We start from the raw sequence: 18,129 nt of genomic DNA, 5'->3' as shown, positions 1-18,129 counted from the left end.
TTTGTTTTTTGGAAAGGACTTTTGAGAGCTTACGGAGGAATAAGTGAAAGTAAACCAGGTTTGTTAAAACCAGTGAAGATGAACTGTGAGAGAGGCTGAAATTGTTTAAAAACACACACACATTAAATCCAACCTCATGAGAAGTGGACTACAGTGCACGTTGTGATTCATTTCTAAAAAGCTTTTCAGCCGAGTGTTGAATTTTTTTATACGGTTAATATTGAATTCATTTTGATTTTAAACATATTTTGGTTTCTTGTTACAAAAAGTAAGTGTTGAAGCCTTGAGCAACTTGGACTTGAAATGAAATAACTTAGTATGTAGGTGTAGAGTGCAGTAAACCTCGTTTAGATAATACTCCAGTAATTCCAACGTAATGTAATAACATCACACAGTACAACAAGGGCCTGGATTTATTAGTAACTTATGTGTATAATATTACCTACTTAGTAGACATGGATGAGTCACATTTCATGTTGTGTATTTAAATTGTCTTTAGAGCTCGTAATAAATTGAGAGAGAATTATCTTTAATAATCAATAAAACGTTTCAATGATCTGTGGAGCAGAAGGGCTGAACTTCAATGGTTCAGGTATTTGCTGCAGTTCTGTTAAAGTAAAAAATGTTTTTTTACTGTTCAGAGTAAAAAAATTAATTCCATGACACCCCGCTCATTTTTAGATATTTCATTGACTAATTTAAGATTCTGTAAATAATGCAATATTCTTGGATGCCATGATAAGTGTCAGAGTAATACACATGTAAATACATGCAGGTTTCCCTCATAAACAGTTCAATTTAACAATCTTGGTATTGTTTTTCTTCATCTTTGGCTTTTTTTAAACTGTATATTTGGTTGTTCTTTTGATTGATTATGTTATGTAGGAGCTATAAATCTGTAAATCTGTAGCATTAGAGTTTAAAAACATGTACAAAACGTTTTCTTAATAAACCTATCGCAGCAGGATGTACACCCATGTATTCTCATGCATCGTGAAAATACATTTTTAAAATGAATATTCTTTACTTTGAATCACTCATTGAGTCACATTTTGTTTTATACAAGATTAAGAGATTATATTTTTTTTATGTAGCGTAGTTTTAATACTTAGGTATTTTTTATAAGCAAGCACACCGGTACTTTTACTAAAGTTATAATTTGACTATGCAACTGTCACTTGTATAGGACTTATATTTGACCAGGAGTATCTACAATGTCCACCACTGGTCTTTTTTAATTCTACATCATCTAAATAATTTAAATGGTCATGTTTCTTACCTTGTTGGCCTCCTTGTGACAAACTGAAATGAATAGCCTATGTAAAATGTACACTGAGGAATTCAACAATCTTAAACTAATTACCTTTGTCTTCATTAGATCTAGCTTTTTTTTTGCATTACGATGGACTATGGGCTCCCTCATTCCCCCCTCCCATCTGCATTTCCTGCCAATACTGTAACCAACCAGGCTTAACCACTCACCCCTTTTAGCCCTTAGCATCTCCCTCCATCACCCATCCCTCCTCCGATCTCTCCTTTCTGCCCAACATTTGGGGCTGTGGAGACTGTAGCCCCTGTGGGGCTGTTAGTATACACACCAGCTGCTGTTTCTCCATAGGGTGGTCTGCCTCTCGTTGCTCTCACACACTGCTTCAATGACTCTTGATGTCTGTGTTTGTTTGTGTTTATCCTTCATGCATTCCCCTTCCATCCCTCCCTTCATCTCTCCTCTTTCTGTTTATCTGTAGGAGTCCATCAGCAGCAGCACGTATCCTGTGTATTTCTCACCACTGACAGGACTACAAGTCCAACTCAATAGCTGTCATACAAACAATGTTTTTCTGTGATTATTTCTTTTTAAAGGCTACTATGGAGTCTGGACAGGGATTATTGTTTTGGACTGAGGTTGGTCATAGCTCCACAACACCAGCATGTAGTATTACAGTACCCCAGAAATCTATTTGTAATTTGGAAGTTGCTATAACAGTGATTCTGTAACTGAGTTGTTCAAAGCTTGTTGTTTTCTCACAAACACAAAAAGGTTTAGCCCCAGCCCCACAAAAAATCTGTCTCCATAAAAAAAGCAGCCCAAAGCACAGGAATGTCCAATTAAGGTAAATAACTCCAGAGCAGTAGTCCACTTCTTTGTCCTTTCTTTACATATTTTTACTCAGCTTTGTTTTGTACGTTTATGGCTTCACCTCACCCTTTTATGTTGTCTTCTCCCTTTTACTCTTGAAATGTTTCTCATGATTTCTTAATTTTTTAGTTGGGCACCTAAGATCAATAAAAAAAATGGTGCAAGGAATAGTCATTTTAATCTATCTACCTGTTATTTTATTTGATATATTTTTATTTTATTTTTTATTTTATTTCCAATTCTCAAGTGAAGTAATACATTTTTTTTTTTTTTTTTAACAATTATGTTACACTATAAGTATCCACTCTTATTAAATCTTGGCTGGACACACACAGGGAACTTGCAATGAAGAATTAGGCAGTTTTTCTTTTTTTTTTAGGGTTACAAGGAGCTACGAACTATTCTCATCACACAGCTTTATGTTGTATTATGTATCTTAAACTCTTTTACCAAACAGACAAAACAACACAAATCTTAACACAGCAATTCATAGTTCTACTGGCCCAGAGGCCTGGAAGACAAAAAGTGCTTATGAAGATAGCAGCCATCCCTGACGCTCTGTGGAGCTGCAGCAAGAGCTTTTAAATTGTTCACGTCTTCAGAGCGCTTTGTGTTTACGACAGAAAAAAACAGAGATTTGAATATAAGACAAACTGCAAGTTTTGGGCATTTGTGACCCACTGACATCAACTGCAACGCTAACACTTAAACAGCAAAGTCCTTGTCATGAAGTTCACTTAAGTGATGTTTGCATATATAATATTATTGAGAATATTTCCCCTATACAGCTGCCAGAATAATAAGAAAGTATGGACATCTTTATGTATCTTTGATGTGTCTGGGTCAATAATGCTACCACTTGGGAGGTGAAGGGCAAAGCATAAATGAATGCTTATTAGCTAAGCTTAATGTTAGTATTATGATCACTATGAGCTATCATTTTCTGTCAGTGTTCTGGGGCAGTAGGGGGGTTAGGGTAACAAAGTGTAAAAAATCAAGTGTCCACTTAAGGCTAGCTGCAGAATCACCGGAAGTCAAATACATGTTAACAGCCTGTTTCAAAAAAAGGAAATTGGTTGAATAGCTCTGTCTTTATCAGCACACACTGTACCTTTTTACAACTACTGTTTTGATATTGAAGGACAACAGTTACTCGTTATTATGCATGTGGCTGACTTGACTGACAGGCGGGTGCAGTGTAGCTGTTTGTCAAGAGGCTCAAGACCTCCAGCTCTTTGGCTGTTGTACGCTTGACTGAAGGTTAGGTTCAGACTGACTGCCATCAAGAGGCTTCCACAACCCCCTTCAGTAACCAATGGTTGAAGAGACTCTTCGTCCACTGTTATTTTATTTATTATATTCTATGGTTAAAACACGTAGGTGGCAGCAGATTCCAGTAACTTCTCTGTAATGTACAGCAGTAGGAAGCCATTATTGCCACCAGGAAAGCATTTTTATAATTGAGTGGATTCACTTGACTTGATTGAATACCTGTGCGGCTTTTGATGAGCTTTTGTTTTTTACCGTGCCTTGATTCTAAAAAGTAAGTTTTTATGAATTATGATTTTTGGCCATTTCAATCCATTCAGAACAGATAATGGTATACAGTATATAATAAGCATACAAAATGGCTCAATCATTTTTCAGTGACTTGTATAATATAGCATCTAAGGATTAAAGGAGGATTAAGTCAGGTTTATATGCAAGAGTTGAAGTAGTTAGTTTATTGTCCTATATGTTGTTCAGAAGATAAACCAGCAGTGATTCTGGACCTTTGAATCAACTTTAAGACCAAGAAAAATCAAAAGTAACAACTATCAAATCACAAAGTGTACTTTTATTTTTATTTTTTTTCCATGAGGCTCTACTTAAAGGGATACTTCACCCGTTGAAACATGAATCTGTATTGACATTGGGTCATATATGTAGTAGAAATGTGAAATACATTTTGAAGTTGGTGCCTTCTTGGCCGTGAAAAGGCAGAAAGTGTCTTTTTGGCTCATCCCAGAATGCACAGCACCGCAGGCCACTCCCACTAAGGTCCTCTAGTTCAGAATCATAAATGCTTTATTAATCCCAGAGGGAAATTCGATCGTTACAGTTTCTCCAAAATATACAGTATAGCAGTAGAAATATAGAAATAAAAACATTTACAGACATATTTACTTCAACACATAAGACCATTTCCTCAACTGATTCAGAGATTTCTTCCAGAATTAGTTTAGAATTAGAATTAGTAGCTTCAGTGGTCGAATATATGAGGAACTAGCGTTGTAGTTTCATCCCGCTAACCGCAAAAGCGATTAAAGTGACGCAAAAATCGTCATTTTGCATCACTGGAAGCTCCTTTTCAGACTTAAAAATACAAAGATTTCCCATCTCAAGGGAATATGAGGGCGGGATGCACGACCATTCAAAAATACTACCAGGTTTCTAATGATACAAAGCTTAATGCTAATGGGTGAAGTATCCCTTTAAGATTGATAAAAAAACAGAACAAAAAAGCCACAATGGGATAATTAATATCCTCTTCTTAATTTGATAAATCCATAATTATTATTTTGACTGCTCTTGGCTTCCAGCTTGCATAATTGTAAGTGATTTTTGGGTGGGGTCCAAAATTCTCAAGTCCAATTTTTAGTCATTATGGAAGTGAAGGTCTGCAGCTGATCCAAGTCACAGTCAAGATTGATTTTTTCTTTTCTTTTTTCAAACACAGTTTTCTGCTGATATTGAACGATGCTACCTTCCAGCTGTGTTTGCTTGTTTGTCATTTTGTTTTTTGCAGTGTAGGTTGTTGTTTTTTAACCCAATTAAGTGGAAAATTACCTATGAATGATTCATAAACAAATGTTTATTAAATGTTTATCATGGTAAACTTAAATCATTATTGTCCCACGTTTGAATACACTCGCTTCTGGAGTGTTTCTGTTTCAAGGGCAAGGTTGTGAACTGCTGTTTCATGCAGCACATTTTTAGAGAGTAGTATTAAATGTAAATAAATTAAAATTGGACTTTCACTCATTGGGAAGCAAACCACGTTCATTTTTGTTTTCTATCCATTCAATTACCTAGAATAAAAACTTTCAATCCATCTAGCACAAGGAAGGAATAGTGGTTTCAATATACTTATTATTATAAGTTTCAATAATCCTTACTCTGTTGCAGGGCTTTGTTTTCTTTTGTTCCATCCATCTGTTCTTTGGTCTTTTCTTGATTGGAGGAGGTAATATAAACTTTGAGCTTCTATTTGGTGACTCGGTATTTATGACGATCTTGCTTTTTGTTTTAAATATTCAGGTTTTTTGTTTAAATATAAAGTATTCTCCATCAAGGTAAGAGTCAAATGATTTCTATAAAAACCATTAACATTAAGAAGTTGTTTGCAAATACCTGTAGTGAAAGTAAGTACATATTCACATATGATTTATATCTGTAAGTACCCTGGAACATAGGTTTCCTGCAGCAACACAGTCAAGTTTAGAATTTGTAAAAAGCTTTGCAGCACCTTTCTCCCAGCAGCAGTACTGTCATGCTAATCCCCTTCTCATCAGTGCGTTGGACTAAGGTCATTCGTTGTAGAGATGGAATTAGCAGTTGAGATGTTAAGAGGGCATTTTCAATAGTCCTTTCTTTCAGCTTATACTTCTGTCTGGAGGCTCAAGGTCAAGTGGACTTGCAGTGTTGTTCTCAGTCCTGGGAGAGGGTCATAGGTCAGGGCGCTTCGTCCATGTGCCCTGTATCAGTGTCATAGATTCAATCTCCACGTTGTGCTTTATGCATTAGTTAAAAAGAAAAATTTAGTCCGTGTTTTAATAATATGGTTGTCTAGTTTGAATTCCTGATTTAATGATTTTTGTTCTGCAACAGTACAAACAAAGCCTTAAAAGTCCAGATGTTTTCACATCTGCAACTTCCATTTCCATCTTAAACAAATGTTTTTACCAACATTTTTAAGGGTTTTTACCTTTCTATAAATGTAGTTCCCTAATAGTTTGCAATACACCAGCAAAATGATTTCATTTGTTATTCTTCATGTCGTATTAGGAGGGTGGATTTGGTTTTTGTCTGTAACTAAAAAAATACCTATATGAAATGTTTTTTAGTTTAGTTTGCTGAAGTTGTATGACTTCTGAAAGTTTATTATGTTTCAATTAAATGAGTCAGTCAGTCACAACACACAATAATACAGTTTGTCTGGATTAAAATCATGTTTTACTATTTACAAATCAAACTTTTATTTACACCATCAAAGTAATCAGAATAAAGAAGAATAAAGAATCAATGCTTATTACAAAAATATGAAAGTATTTTAAAGAGACAGTTATTCCAAACCAGTTCTACTCTGTCTCAGTAAGTCAGACAGTTCACTGTTAGGATCATTTTAAAATATTTTTGTTTGCCTTATACATGGAGAGATAGTCTCCCTCTAGCTATAATATTGACATATATTTTGGGATAAAAATGAATAAAACAGTCAGAAGACATATGTGATGCAATTCTACAATCTCAAAACTTGATGAAAGAGCTTCTAATAAAATGACAATTTAAAACAAGATACTGATTTCTTGCTAAATGTTGCTAAGTACTGTGATCATAGTGGATCAATGTTGGGGGTTTGTAAATGATAATAAAGAGTTATGTCTAGACCCGCTCTTTTTGTGAAGTCACTTTTTTTTTATCAATTGGCACTATATAAATGAAGATTGACATTGCCATGATGAATTGATTGTTTGTGTTATACAATTAAGTCTTCACATTTATTTAGTTCCATTTATTAGGATTTAGATTGGTTTAGATTCATCATACGTGTAAAAATTTAAATATTTTGGGATTAATCAATAATGTTGTTTTTTAAGCTCCTATACATGGGAGAAAATATCCCTAACTCAGCAAGTAGAATTTCACAGCTAGTCAGAAAGAAAGTTAAAAAAAACAAAAAAACATCAAGAACCATTAGAAGTTCTGCGTTTTTTTTTATTTCTTGTTACAGGTAAAATGTGCCTAATGAAGACAAAAAGCTAGCACTTCAATGGCAGAATCCAATATCAACCTATTTAAATTTACTGTACACATCGGCCATAACCACAATGTAGGATTCAGTTTCTGTCGTTTACACTGTTTATGAATCCACTCAGTGAAGTTCTACCTCCCTCTGACTGCAGCCAGCCAGGACATCCCAACTCCCTTCAAGCTTACTTAGTTTATAGTGCAGTGCAATGATTGAGGCATACAGTATCTATCTGTGTGTGTGTGTTTGAACACTCCCATGATTAGTGTTCTCAGTGACTGGCTGGCTGATGGGGTTGATTTGTCCGACAGTGCTGTGTGTCAGGCAGGCTCAGCGTCCGCACTGGAGAACATGAGTGAAGGAGCAGATAATTGATAGTGACAAGGCGCTCCCAGCCTTAATTGCTGCTGGAGAATTAGATTACCTTTTCAAAGTGCCTTCATTAGCAGAGGGAGAGCCATACCAATGGTCCCCTGATTGGCCTCATATTGTTTTGTTGTGAACCTGCTCTGGCAGGACACAAACGGGTGTGTTTTTTAGGGGGTGTGTGTACGTGTGTTTGTTTTGATTGAATTCAAATTGCTTGCTAATTTTTATGTACAGTTGACTGTGTGTCCTAGTTTGTATGTTGTGCAACTCCATTGTCAATAACATCAAGTGACACAGTGTTATGTGGGGGTTGTTTCTATAGTAGATGGACAATGATGAAATCGTGAAACAGACTGTGGATCATTAGATTTATTCAGCCATGGTCAGACAACATAGAAACACAACACACATGGCTGACAAAGTGCAGACCATCGCTAACCCATGCTGACCAAGATCTCACAATCATTGACAATCATTGGCAAAGTCTTCATCTTCACAGTGTTGCTTATATTCTGTTAGAAGGTACAGCCCACAAATTCCTGGCTGCTTCGGTTCATCTCTAAAAGGCTAGAAAGAAGTCATCACCTTGACTCTTAAATATCAGACATATACATTTCTTCAGTCTCAGAGTCACATTTCCTTCTCTGCTCACAACAGACTCTTCAATCCAAATTATCAAGATGAATTAATCCATGAAAACACAGTTAGCAACGAACATTTTAAAATGACTATTTTCACAATTTTAATTTCCCCCCAAAACATCACACACCAAAAAACAACCCTCTCCCCCACATTATTATATATTTATTTTAAAGGGGACATATTATGAAAAAATCCACTTTTACAGTGTTGTTGAACATATATTTGGGTAACCTGAGTGTCTACCGACCCACAAAATGTGAAATAAACCCATCGAGATCTTTGGTTGTGGTGTGCATAACCCCCAATTCACACATACTCCGTGCGCGCCGCAGTCCGTCAGCTCCACGGTTTTGCTCCGTCGGACAGCTCGCGCCCATTCACACTGGATCCGTTTCTGGGACGTCAGCGCAGCGGAGCGCACCCATGACACATCACAGGAGAACTACAAGATGCCGCGGGAATAAAGAGAAAAACATGCAAACAACATGTTGCTTTGTCTTTCTGATGATGCATTGTTGTTCATTCGGTTCCTGTTTTGACCTAATGTTGATAAAGTGATGAAAAATACGATCACGAGTCCCTATATTGTGTTTTATTTTGAAATTGACCGGATGCTCTGTGTGTTTCCTTGTCTGACTTCCTGTCTGGGCTGTCATATTCTGTCCAGCTTGGATTCTGGTAAAAAAAAACAAAAAAAAACTCCCTTCCCCTGGTATCTCCACCCATGGACTCCAGTCCCAGCCTTGAATATAACTTTTGCAACTTTCCATTTTTATTCTTGCTACAGAGAAGTGATGTCTACTGGGAAAACTTCATTTAAAGAGACACACACCAAAAAATGAGCATTCTGAGAGAGCTGGTTTATTCAGGGTCACAAACCTCCTCTGGTGCTTGATTCATGTTATATTTTGACCAAAGCACAGCACAGATGTTTCATTTAGACCACAGGGGGACTGTTTGAAAAGGTGGAGAAGGGGGATAAAGACAAATGTCTCAAAAGACAAGGATCCACAGGCTGCTGCTGATGGTTCAGCCTTTGACTTGCATGGGTACTCCCTGCCATCATTGTATGTAATGGTTATTTTAACTTGAGCACTGCAGGAATGCTGTCCACTTTTAACAGCTCTCTCGTCTCTGGTTAAATATTCTGCCAAAAAGGGGCTTGGACTTCAATTGTACATGATCATAAAACTAATACTTAAAGCTGGCATGTACCCATGTCTTTAAGAAAATGGCCAAGCTGAACCTGACAGGTACTGACAAATTTCAAAAAATTGACTCATGCTGAGACACCAAGCTATGATTTTACAGTAATTCATCCATTACCGGCCATTAGCTTGACAGAGCACTTATAACACAGTAGGAACATGGGCAGAGATTGACAGGAGAGAGAAAATCTGTTCAAATTTAAAAAATGATACTCAAGCCCTATTCATGGGGATCTTGATTCTAGGCCCAACTACTATAACAAGACCTATGTCAGTCTGTAGTGCTGAATACAATAAACATTTGGAGACAGGTGTTTCATTGTTAATAACAGGGCCAGAACTTCCAACTGGTGGAAACCTTTGATGAGTTGAGAACATTAGTGAGAGACCACCCTGTCTGCTCTCAGCCACAGGATCAGCACCATGGAGAGCACCACTGAACATCTCAACAGTGTGGTTCCAGAAGTAAAAATCCAATTTGTTTTCAACGTAGCGCAATGGGTTGTGGGATGTGTAGTTCCTTGACTCCGAATTTTTATTCATGTACACAGACTTGTAACTTTGCTTTTTTCTTTTTGCGCTAAACAAATGTATTAAGGTCAAGAGTATTGGGGTAGCTGATTGTCTTGGTTCCAGGCTTCAATCTGTTGATATAAGAATTTTGTGACATGTTAATGGAACCAGAGCAGCCTAAAAAGTGGGCGGTCTCTGTTGAGTTTTTTTTTTTTCTGATTTATCCAATCAGATACAGACAAGATTTCTGAACAAAGACATGTTTTTAAGTAAAAATTGCCTTTTTTTAAATGACAGCCCCTGCAAATGAAATTCTTTACAACTTCATGGTAGTGACTTGGAAGCAGAAATCTTGGAGAGGGTACAACCTGAAATGATAGATACACTTAAAGGCTAATGCTAAAAATATATTGTTGGTTGAAACCAACCATTTCTATAATCTCTATTTTATCTTTTAAGCTTGTTCCATTTTGTGTCCAGTCTGTAAGTCTACAAGTTCATTTTATAATCTCATCATTACTGACATTTCAGATGAGATCAGGTATTGGTCATGATGTGGCTGATCAACACTAAGTACAGTTTCTTTGCAGTGTAATGAAATGTTGTGTCTCTGCTCTCAGTAGGATTGTCAGACTTCACACTCTGATTCAGAGCTAAAGCCATACCAAGCCTAACTTTGATAATCAAATAAGTTTTGTATACTTAGATTTTTAATATGGAAAAGTAAGCGTTGGTATCAGATTGGTACTCTAAACCGGCTAAAAACCCAGAGGTAATGTAATGGAATTTGTGTCTGTAAAAGGTGCATCACTACATCCCTTTTCTTTAGTCCATCCATCTTTCCAAAGTCCAAAATAAATACGAAGTGTTTGAAGTAATTCCAAAAGGGATTTTTTTTCTCCTATTGAGATCAAAGGAAAGTTAGTAACAGCTTTCATGCAGCTGGTTAGGCCAGTACTACAATTAACATTATACATGCTAAGGAAAGGAAACAGAATGGATTCTTCAGAAAGCCATCACTTTGAGTATAGAAGGATTATGATTCCATACAGAGACGGCAACATGAGCATCTTCTGTCTCAATCCAAAAGTCCATAACCTCCTTCTTCATCCCCTGTAGCTGCAGCCTCAGCACCAGTCATCATTCCCCATACCATTTCCATATCTGTTTCCAGTCACTGCTCCACCACCAGTCCCAAGAACCCCCCCCCCCCCCCCACACACACACACACACACACACACACACACACACACACACGATCTCGAAGAACCGACTGGCATCCCTATCCTGTCTCATGCTTCATCCCTGCCCCAGCTAGCCTGCGGCCCCCTGCTGAGTTAAATGGAGTGTGCTGGCGTCAGGGGAGTCGTGTGTGCTCAGTTGAGCTCAGCTCAGCTGGGCTGCCAGCATTACAAACTTACTGTGTGATTATTGTCAGAGTGAGACTCCTCCACCCAGGAGGTCTGCACTGATGGATACTATGTCACTGGGTGAAGCCTGCCATGCAGGGTGGAGTGAGAAAGGGATGAAAAACTGGGGTGAGAAAAGGACTCAGACAAGGAAGAGATATACTGTTGGTGAGGGAGATGGAGAAGAGGACCAGGGATCAAGGGAGGATAGATAGAAATAGATGTAGGAAGGGGAAGAAGCAGGAGGGCAAAGAATCATCAAAGGGAAGAAAAAGCCAAGCATGAGCAATGGAAGACTTATGTATACCTATCTCAGCAGACAAAGACAAGGGAAGACACACAGGGAGTGATATAAAGAGGAGAGAGCAGAAGAATAATGTGCCGGGAGAAGAAAGAGAGGCAGCAGGGAAATCAGCAGAGGAGAGAGAAAGAGGGAAAGACAGGGAGGGTGGATAGAAAAGAAAGGTAAAGAGAGAAATTAGAGAGAAGAATTCCAAGCGCGTGATGTGTGCTGTGATTGTTTTTCTCTCTCTCTCCTGCTCTCTCTCCTTCTCTTGCTCTAAACGGTCGGGATGTGGCCTGTATCTGCCGGCAAGAAGGAACTCAATTTGGGACAATTTACTCGGCAGTCTCAGCCCTGATGCACCTCAGGGACAGAGAATAGAGAGAATGAATGTGAAGGAAGATAGAATCAGCAAGCCCTACACACACACACACACACACACACACACACACACACACACACACACACACACACACACACACACACAACACCATGTACACATACACAATGTTCGCCTGGCACACAATTGCTGCCGAGTAGATTTCACTTAGTTAGTTCTAACTCTCCCAGGTGGTCAATGCGATGTGAGTTTATAAGGCTTGGAAATGAAAAGCCCAGGATAAGGTTAGATAAACTGTTTTGCAATTTGATTTCAGTCCACCTCTGGCAGAAAAACCCACACAAGACAGGTGGCCAGAGGGGATAGGCTGCTATCATGTTGGTCATATGGGTGAATATATTATCACTGATGATGCATTCTTCAATAGAAGTCAGTAAAAAAAATCCATTGAAATATATGACACACTTTATGTTTACATTTTTTTATTTCTCCACTTTTTGTTTTTTGCCAACAGATTGGCTGCCTGGATGGTCTATACACCCTTAGAGACAGTGGGGGGCGCCATGACAGTTCCACCTTTGAGAATGTCCTTGCAGCTGCAGTCGGGGTAAGCATTTTTATTGTTAATTTATATCACTACTGCTAAATAGAACACCTATAATATGTTAGGTTTTAGGAAGTGGATGAAGCCACAGGCTCCCTAAAGAAGCGACTCTGAGGTTGTTTTTATTTGGACCAAGTCACACTGTCTGTGTAACACAGCGGGAAATGGATTTGTAACTACAGCAAATCAGAGTGTTCAGCTGCTTAGACGTGACTGTTTGATACATTTAACACGGCCACGTCAAGGTGAATTCACACTCTGGCATGGGGACTGATTTTACACAGCATGTATATGCAAATGGAAGTTCATTTGGCTGGCGTTGCTGTTTTAATCAGGGTCTGGTGTTGATTAGCGAGACGGATGAAAAAACGACGTAACAGAGCCATGTTATGAGTAATGGTTGAAAGTTGTTTACCTTGCTTGAGTAGCTCTTGCCTCTTCCCAGTATCACTTTGTCGCCCCCTCCCTCACCACCTTCAACGAGCCGTTCTGCATCACCCTTGGAGCACACAATGCAGCCTTCTAACCGGGCTTTCGTTGCCAGGGAAACCGTCACCCACGGAGACATCCCATGACAGCACAGGGTGAGGGGGGGTATGGGGTGGGGGTTGGGAGAAGGGTCAGAGATGGAGCATTGCCCCTGTCCTTTCTCCAGGGTGCATCAGACCTCTGGCCCCTCCACAATACACTCTGCCTTCAGTGACACAAACAAACAAAATGCAAAATGCGACAGCACATTTATACACACAGGAAGACAGACATGCATGTACCAAATACACAGGCAAGAGCAGGAAAGGGACTGGATAGAAAGAAACGTTGAAATGGATACAAAACTTTCTGATTCACAGTTATCATCTGAATCATTGTCCGTGTGATTAATTGAAGTAATTTATGGGCCATCTCCAGTGACTCCAAGTATGGTTCATGATTTCATTACACTGTAACTTTAATTACTTTTCTACCATCGTAACTTAAGGTAAAAATGAGTTTGAAACCAAAAAAAAAAACTTCCCACATTAAGTAATGAGGTTTACATTTAATGGATTGCACAGATTATGTTTTTGGATAATGAAGAATTGCATCCTGAGACGATTCATTTCCTTACACGCAATGTTGCATCCTTGAACGCCTTGCATTGAAGTCTGCCTGTTGGCTACATTTTTTTGTGTTCTTACTTTAAACACTGTTGAACAAAGTATCTTTTACTACTTAGCTGAACCCATCTGCAAAACCTATTTATTTGGGAAGACAACGATTTAACCCATCAGACAAATACAGACTGTCACTCTGGCTGAAACCAGTCTATGTTGTAGTATGTATATAGAAAATGTATTTATTGGGGGGGGTTATATGTTGGCAAACATAATTACAGTGTGTGAGCTACAGTAGCTGGCCTGCTGCCAAAGCTTTAGATATACTCCAGCCGCCCACCTCTGACCATGCCTCTGTCTATGAAAACGTGTGCTGCTTTCACAGTACATCACACACTGTACTTTGTATTGCATGGCAGGTGGAACACATTACAGAGCTCTCTAATTAAGGCACCATGCAAGGTTTAGTAAGCTGCAACATTGAGGCCTAAGTGACTTAGTGAATTTCTTTATAAATTATATGCCCAGGTAAAAACACTATGGCACATTGACAAGGTACATAAAAACACTAGTGATTACATTAAGTCTCTGTGGGTTTCATTTGTTTAAAAATGACTGACATTGACAATGACAGAGTCACAAATGCATCGTTGTTGAACAAAAGCATTTTAAGATAGTGTTATCGTGCACTAGATTGTTGTGCAATAATTACAGTGTGTTATTCTGCAGTCACAGGCCTCTGTAACATTTTGAATTTCAAAAGAAAGCACTTATTGAAAAACTCCTATCTGGCTAAATCATGTTGGAAACACTTATTTGGAACATCGGGAGAGACGGGTTGCATCCACTGAAGCCAGAGTTAAAGGTCAGACACCTGCCCTAGCTATCATGTTGATATATTTACTGATGTCCGCATCAGAAGTATCAAAATCCTTAGATTTAATCAACTATTGAAAAAGTGACATGCTCCGAAAAAGAAGGATATCCATGTGACCTCTATCCTCACTATAACATAGTAAATTGAACAGCAATGTTTAATCAGTTCATGCCAAGCAAACATAATTGGCAAAGAACACTTTTCAGATGAAAAAAAAAAATCACACTTGTCCATGAGCATTTGACCAAATTACACTGTCTCGGAAGCAAATTAAGTTTAGGTTTAAGCCATCACAACAAGGCCTTAAAAAATGGAGGACAGTTTTAACATTTACAGTTACATGAGTATGAAATCCTAATTCTGAGATGAAATTGTAACACAAAATGCCTCTAAAATCTTTTACACAAAATAATATAATAGATGGTTTAGAGTTATATTTAATGTTATAATGTTGTTACCTTGCTGGGCTGACTATTGAGTCCTGTCTTTACAGAGATGTCGGACCACTGCCTTCTATTTATAATGGATATTTAAATCACAAAAATACATCAACATCAACACTTCATAAAAATACTGTTAAATTGTTTTGAAAAAAGTATTTAAAAGTGAGTAATCTGCACCAGCTTCTGGAGCTCATATTAAGCTCTGACTGAGTTAAAGGAGTCCATAGGCATGTTGTTGTCAGGCTCGCATGTGCAGAGCTGTATACTTTAACAACCTACTGCCAGCAAAGCAGCAATCAGCTGTTGCATTAACTGCTAATGACATAATTAGCAAGGCTGTGGGAAAAGAGCCCAATGCAATTGTGAAACTCAGAGATGACAAAGGCCACTATAAACACATATGCACATTTACACAGCTTGCAAACAGTTCAAATCAAATCTGTAAACAGACACAGCCCGAGACATACTCTTAACATTATTATTAGACATAAAGGAATATGTACTCAGGCAACCCACACAGGGAGTGCATACACACGTGATTGCAGTGTTTTAGAACATTTCATCCAAGTGTTTCTCTCAGTGTTGTCTCGGCCTTCAGGCTCCACTCAGCTATTTAACCCTGTACTAACTGTCTTAACTTTTGGTACCTCTTTCAGTTCATTCTCATACACAGACATGTCTCTGACTTAACTCTAAACTGACCTTTACAAAATGCCTCAGATCCTAACCTCCTGCCAGCTTCTCACATGGACACACTGGTTCCTGCTGGTTCCCTAAAACAACTTAATACAGACATACAGAAGACCCTGATGGTATGTCCTTGTGTTCCAAATGTTTTATTCATTGTCTTAATGTCAGTGTTTTTAGCCCAAGCTGCAGCTGTGTAAACGCTGTACCAAACTGCCACTCTATCAGCAAGAAGGCTCTGTGAAGCAAGCGAAATTAAAGAAGTGTGCAGCCTTGGTGTTGTAGTTGTCATGATCAGAACTGAAAACTTGAACAAAGTTATTTAAAAAAGGAAAAAATGTTCCCTACAAAGAGAAGGTGTTATCAGGTCAATTAATAAATTGGTCATGACTGGCATTAGAGTAAGCATAAATCAGTCAATAGTTACTATCACAGATTCTGTCAATATTGGGGAAAAAATGATGTGATGCTTAATATCCATATAATAACATAAATATATGGCTAAATTCCATTTTGCAGCCTATAACAACATACAATGATACATGTAGATAGATGAAGCTCTAAAGGTAATTAAGGGAAAAGGCAAGGCAAGTAGAAGAAATACAGAAATATAAACTTGTAAACTAAGCACACTTCAGGATTATGTAAAGCCATTCATGTGTTGTATAACGTCGTTATGTACAAGGGGTAACCGTGCTCAGGCCGGGTTAGCCCAGAAACAGTGTGAGTGCAGGCTAGCAGGGGAATGTGGAGGGGGACAAGCATGGTACGGGACAACGTTGCCTAGTGTGAGTGCGCCCTTAGTTTTTGTGAGGACTATAGCAGCAGCGTTCTGGATCAGCTGCAGTTGTCTGACTGATTTTTTAGGCCCACCTGTAAAGACCCTGTTACAGTAAACAAGTCGACTGACAGATAGAGATAGAAGCATGGACACGTTTTTCCAGGTCCTGCTGGGACACAAGTCCTCTAATTCTTGATTTATTATTCCGGTGATAGTAGGCTGACCTTAAAATTAAGGTCTGAGTCCATCACTACACCCAGATTTCTTGCCTGGTTGGTGGTTTTCAATTTTACTGAATGAAGCTGCGTGTTGATCCTTAATCGCTTCTCTTTTGCTCCAAAAACAACTACCCCAGTGTTGTTTAACTGAAGAACACTTTTGCACATCAACTCATTGATTTGTTTTACGCATTTACCCAGTGCTTGTATTGCCATGGTCGCCTCGCAACAGTGTAATATAGATCTGTGTGTCATCTGCCTAGGTATGATAACTTATTTTGTTGTTTTCTATGATCTGATCTAGATGAAGCATTTACTGTATATGTTTTACAGAAGAGGCCCCAGGATGGAACCTTGGGGAACTCCACATTGCTCATATTTGAAGTTACCTATCAACACAAATAAGTCCATGTCCTTTAAGTAAGATTAGTAGGATTCAAACCAGTTCAGTGCTGTGCCAGAAACTCCCACCCAGTGTTCCAATCAGTCGAGTAATATAATGTGGTCAACTGTGTCGAACGCAGCACTTAGATTGAATAGAACTAAAACTGAGGTTTTGCCACTGTCTGTGTTAAACGGATGTCATGAAACACCTTAAAGAGCCCATATTATGCACTTTTTGGGGTTCATATATTTAATCTATGTACCTACTAAAGTATGTTCACAATAGCTAAAGTTCTAAAAAAGTGTCTGTTTTCATGTACTGCCGCTCCATGCATCTGCTCTCTTCTGACTCTCTCTCTAAGGCTCTGAAGTGCCCACGTTCAGAGTCCCCACGTGTGCCAAGTCTGATCTGATTGGTCGGCCTGTCGGCTCTGCCGTAATTGGTCAGTCGCTCAGCATGGTTCTCGGAAATGTCACGCCCCTTTTACCATATTGGGGATGCAGCCACTTTGGCTCCGAAGGGAGCAAAAACATTAGCACCTTAGCACTACTGTGCTACCGCAGGCTACGGCATATCGTGGGCGTGCTACAGAAGTTAATGGGCGGGCAACATGAGCTGCTGGGCTTGCCACAACGAGCCAATGGGCTTAGATCAGTGATATCACACTGATAAGACGTCACACTGGCAATTTTTTCGAGGGGGGCTAGAACCGAGCGTTACATGCAGCTAATGCTGCAGCTAACAGGAGGACGTAGGAGAAGCCGCGTTTCCGCGGACTTTGAATTTTTGCACATAGATGTGCCTTACTTAGTTTTCATTCATATTTGCGTGTTTAGTTCTTTCTATACATTCTGTCTATTTTTTTTCTCTCTCGTTGTTTCTCTCTTCCTCTTCCACCCACTCTTCCATCCACACAGGATAGAAAATACATCAGAGTTTTCCCTCATCACTTCCTCACCACTGAAGCATTTGTGTGCTTTTCTCTCCCTATTTTTCTTTCAATTTTTTTTTTGGGGCTATTTTTTTAAAGACTCCAGTCACATCCACAATCCTGTGGCCCTATAAGGAGCTTTCACGCTTTTTGGTTTGCTTTAGATGTTTAATACCCCCTCTCTTTTGTGTCAGGGA

The 18,129-nt window shown here is 38.7% G+C and overlaps 1 protein-coding gene across 2 annotated transcripts in view; it reads left to right on the top strand.

Moving 5' to 3' along the window:
* The window catches only part of LOC132984393 (furin-like protease kpc-1), a 164,389-nt gene that overhangs the window by 10,501 nt on the left and 135,759 nt on the right, over window positions 1-18,129 (top strand). For both annotated transcript variants that reach the window (XM_061051218.1, XM_061051219.1), the window contains exon 3: window positions 12,430-12,522. In XM_061051218.1, the coding sequence (XP_060907201.1) occupies window positions 12,430-12,522 (93 nt within the window). The remainder of the gene's footprint in view (window positions 1-12,429; window positions 12,523-18,129) is intronic.

This window comes from Labrus mixtus, chromosome 11, assembly GCF_963584025.1.
Source record: "Labrus mixtus chromosome 11, fLabMix1.1, whole genome shotgun sequence".
Taxonomy (NCBI): Eukaryota; Metazoa; Chordata; class Actinopteri; order Labriformes; family Labridae; genus Labrus; species Labrus mixtus.
The sequence above is the reverse complement of the archived record's forward strand: the minus strand, read 5'-3'. Positions and strand labels throughout refer to the sequence as shown.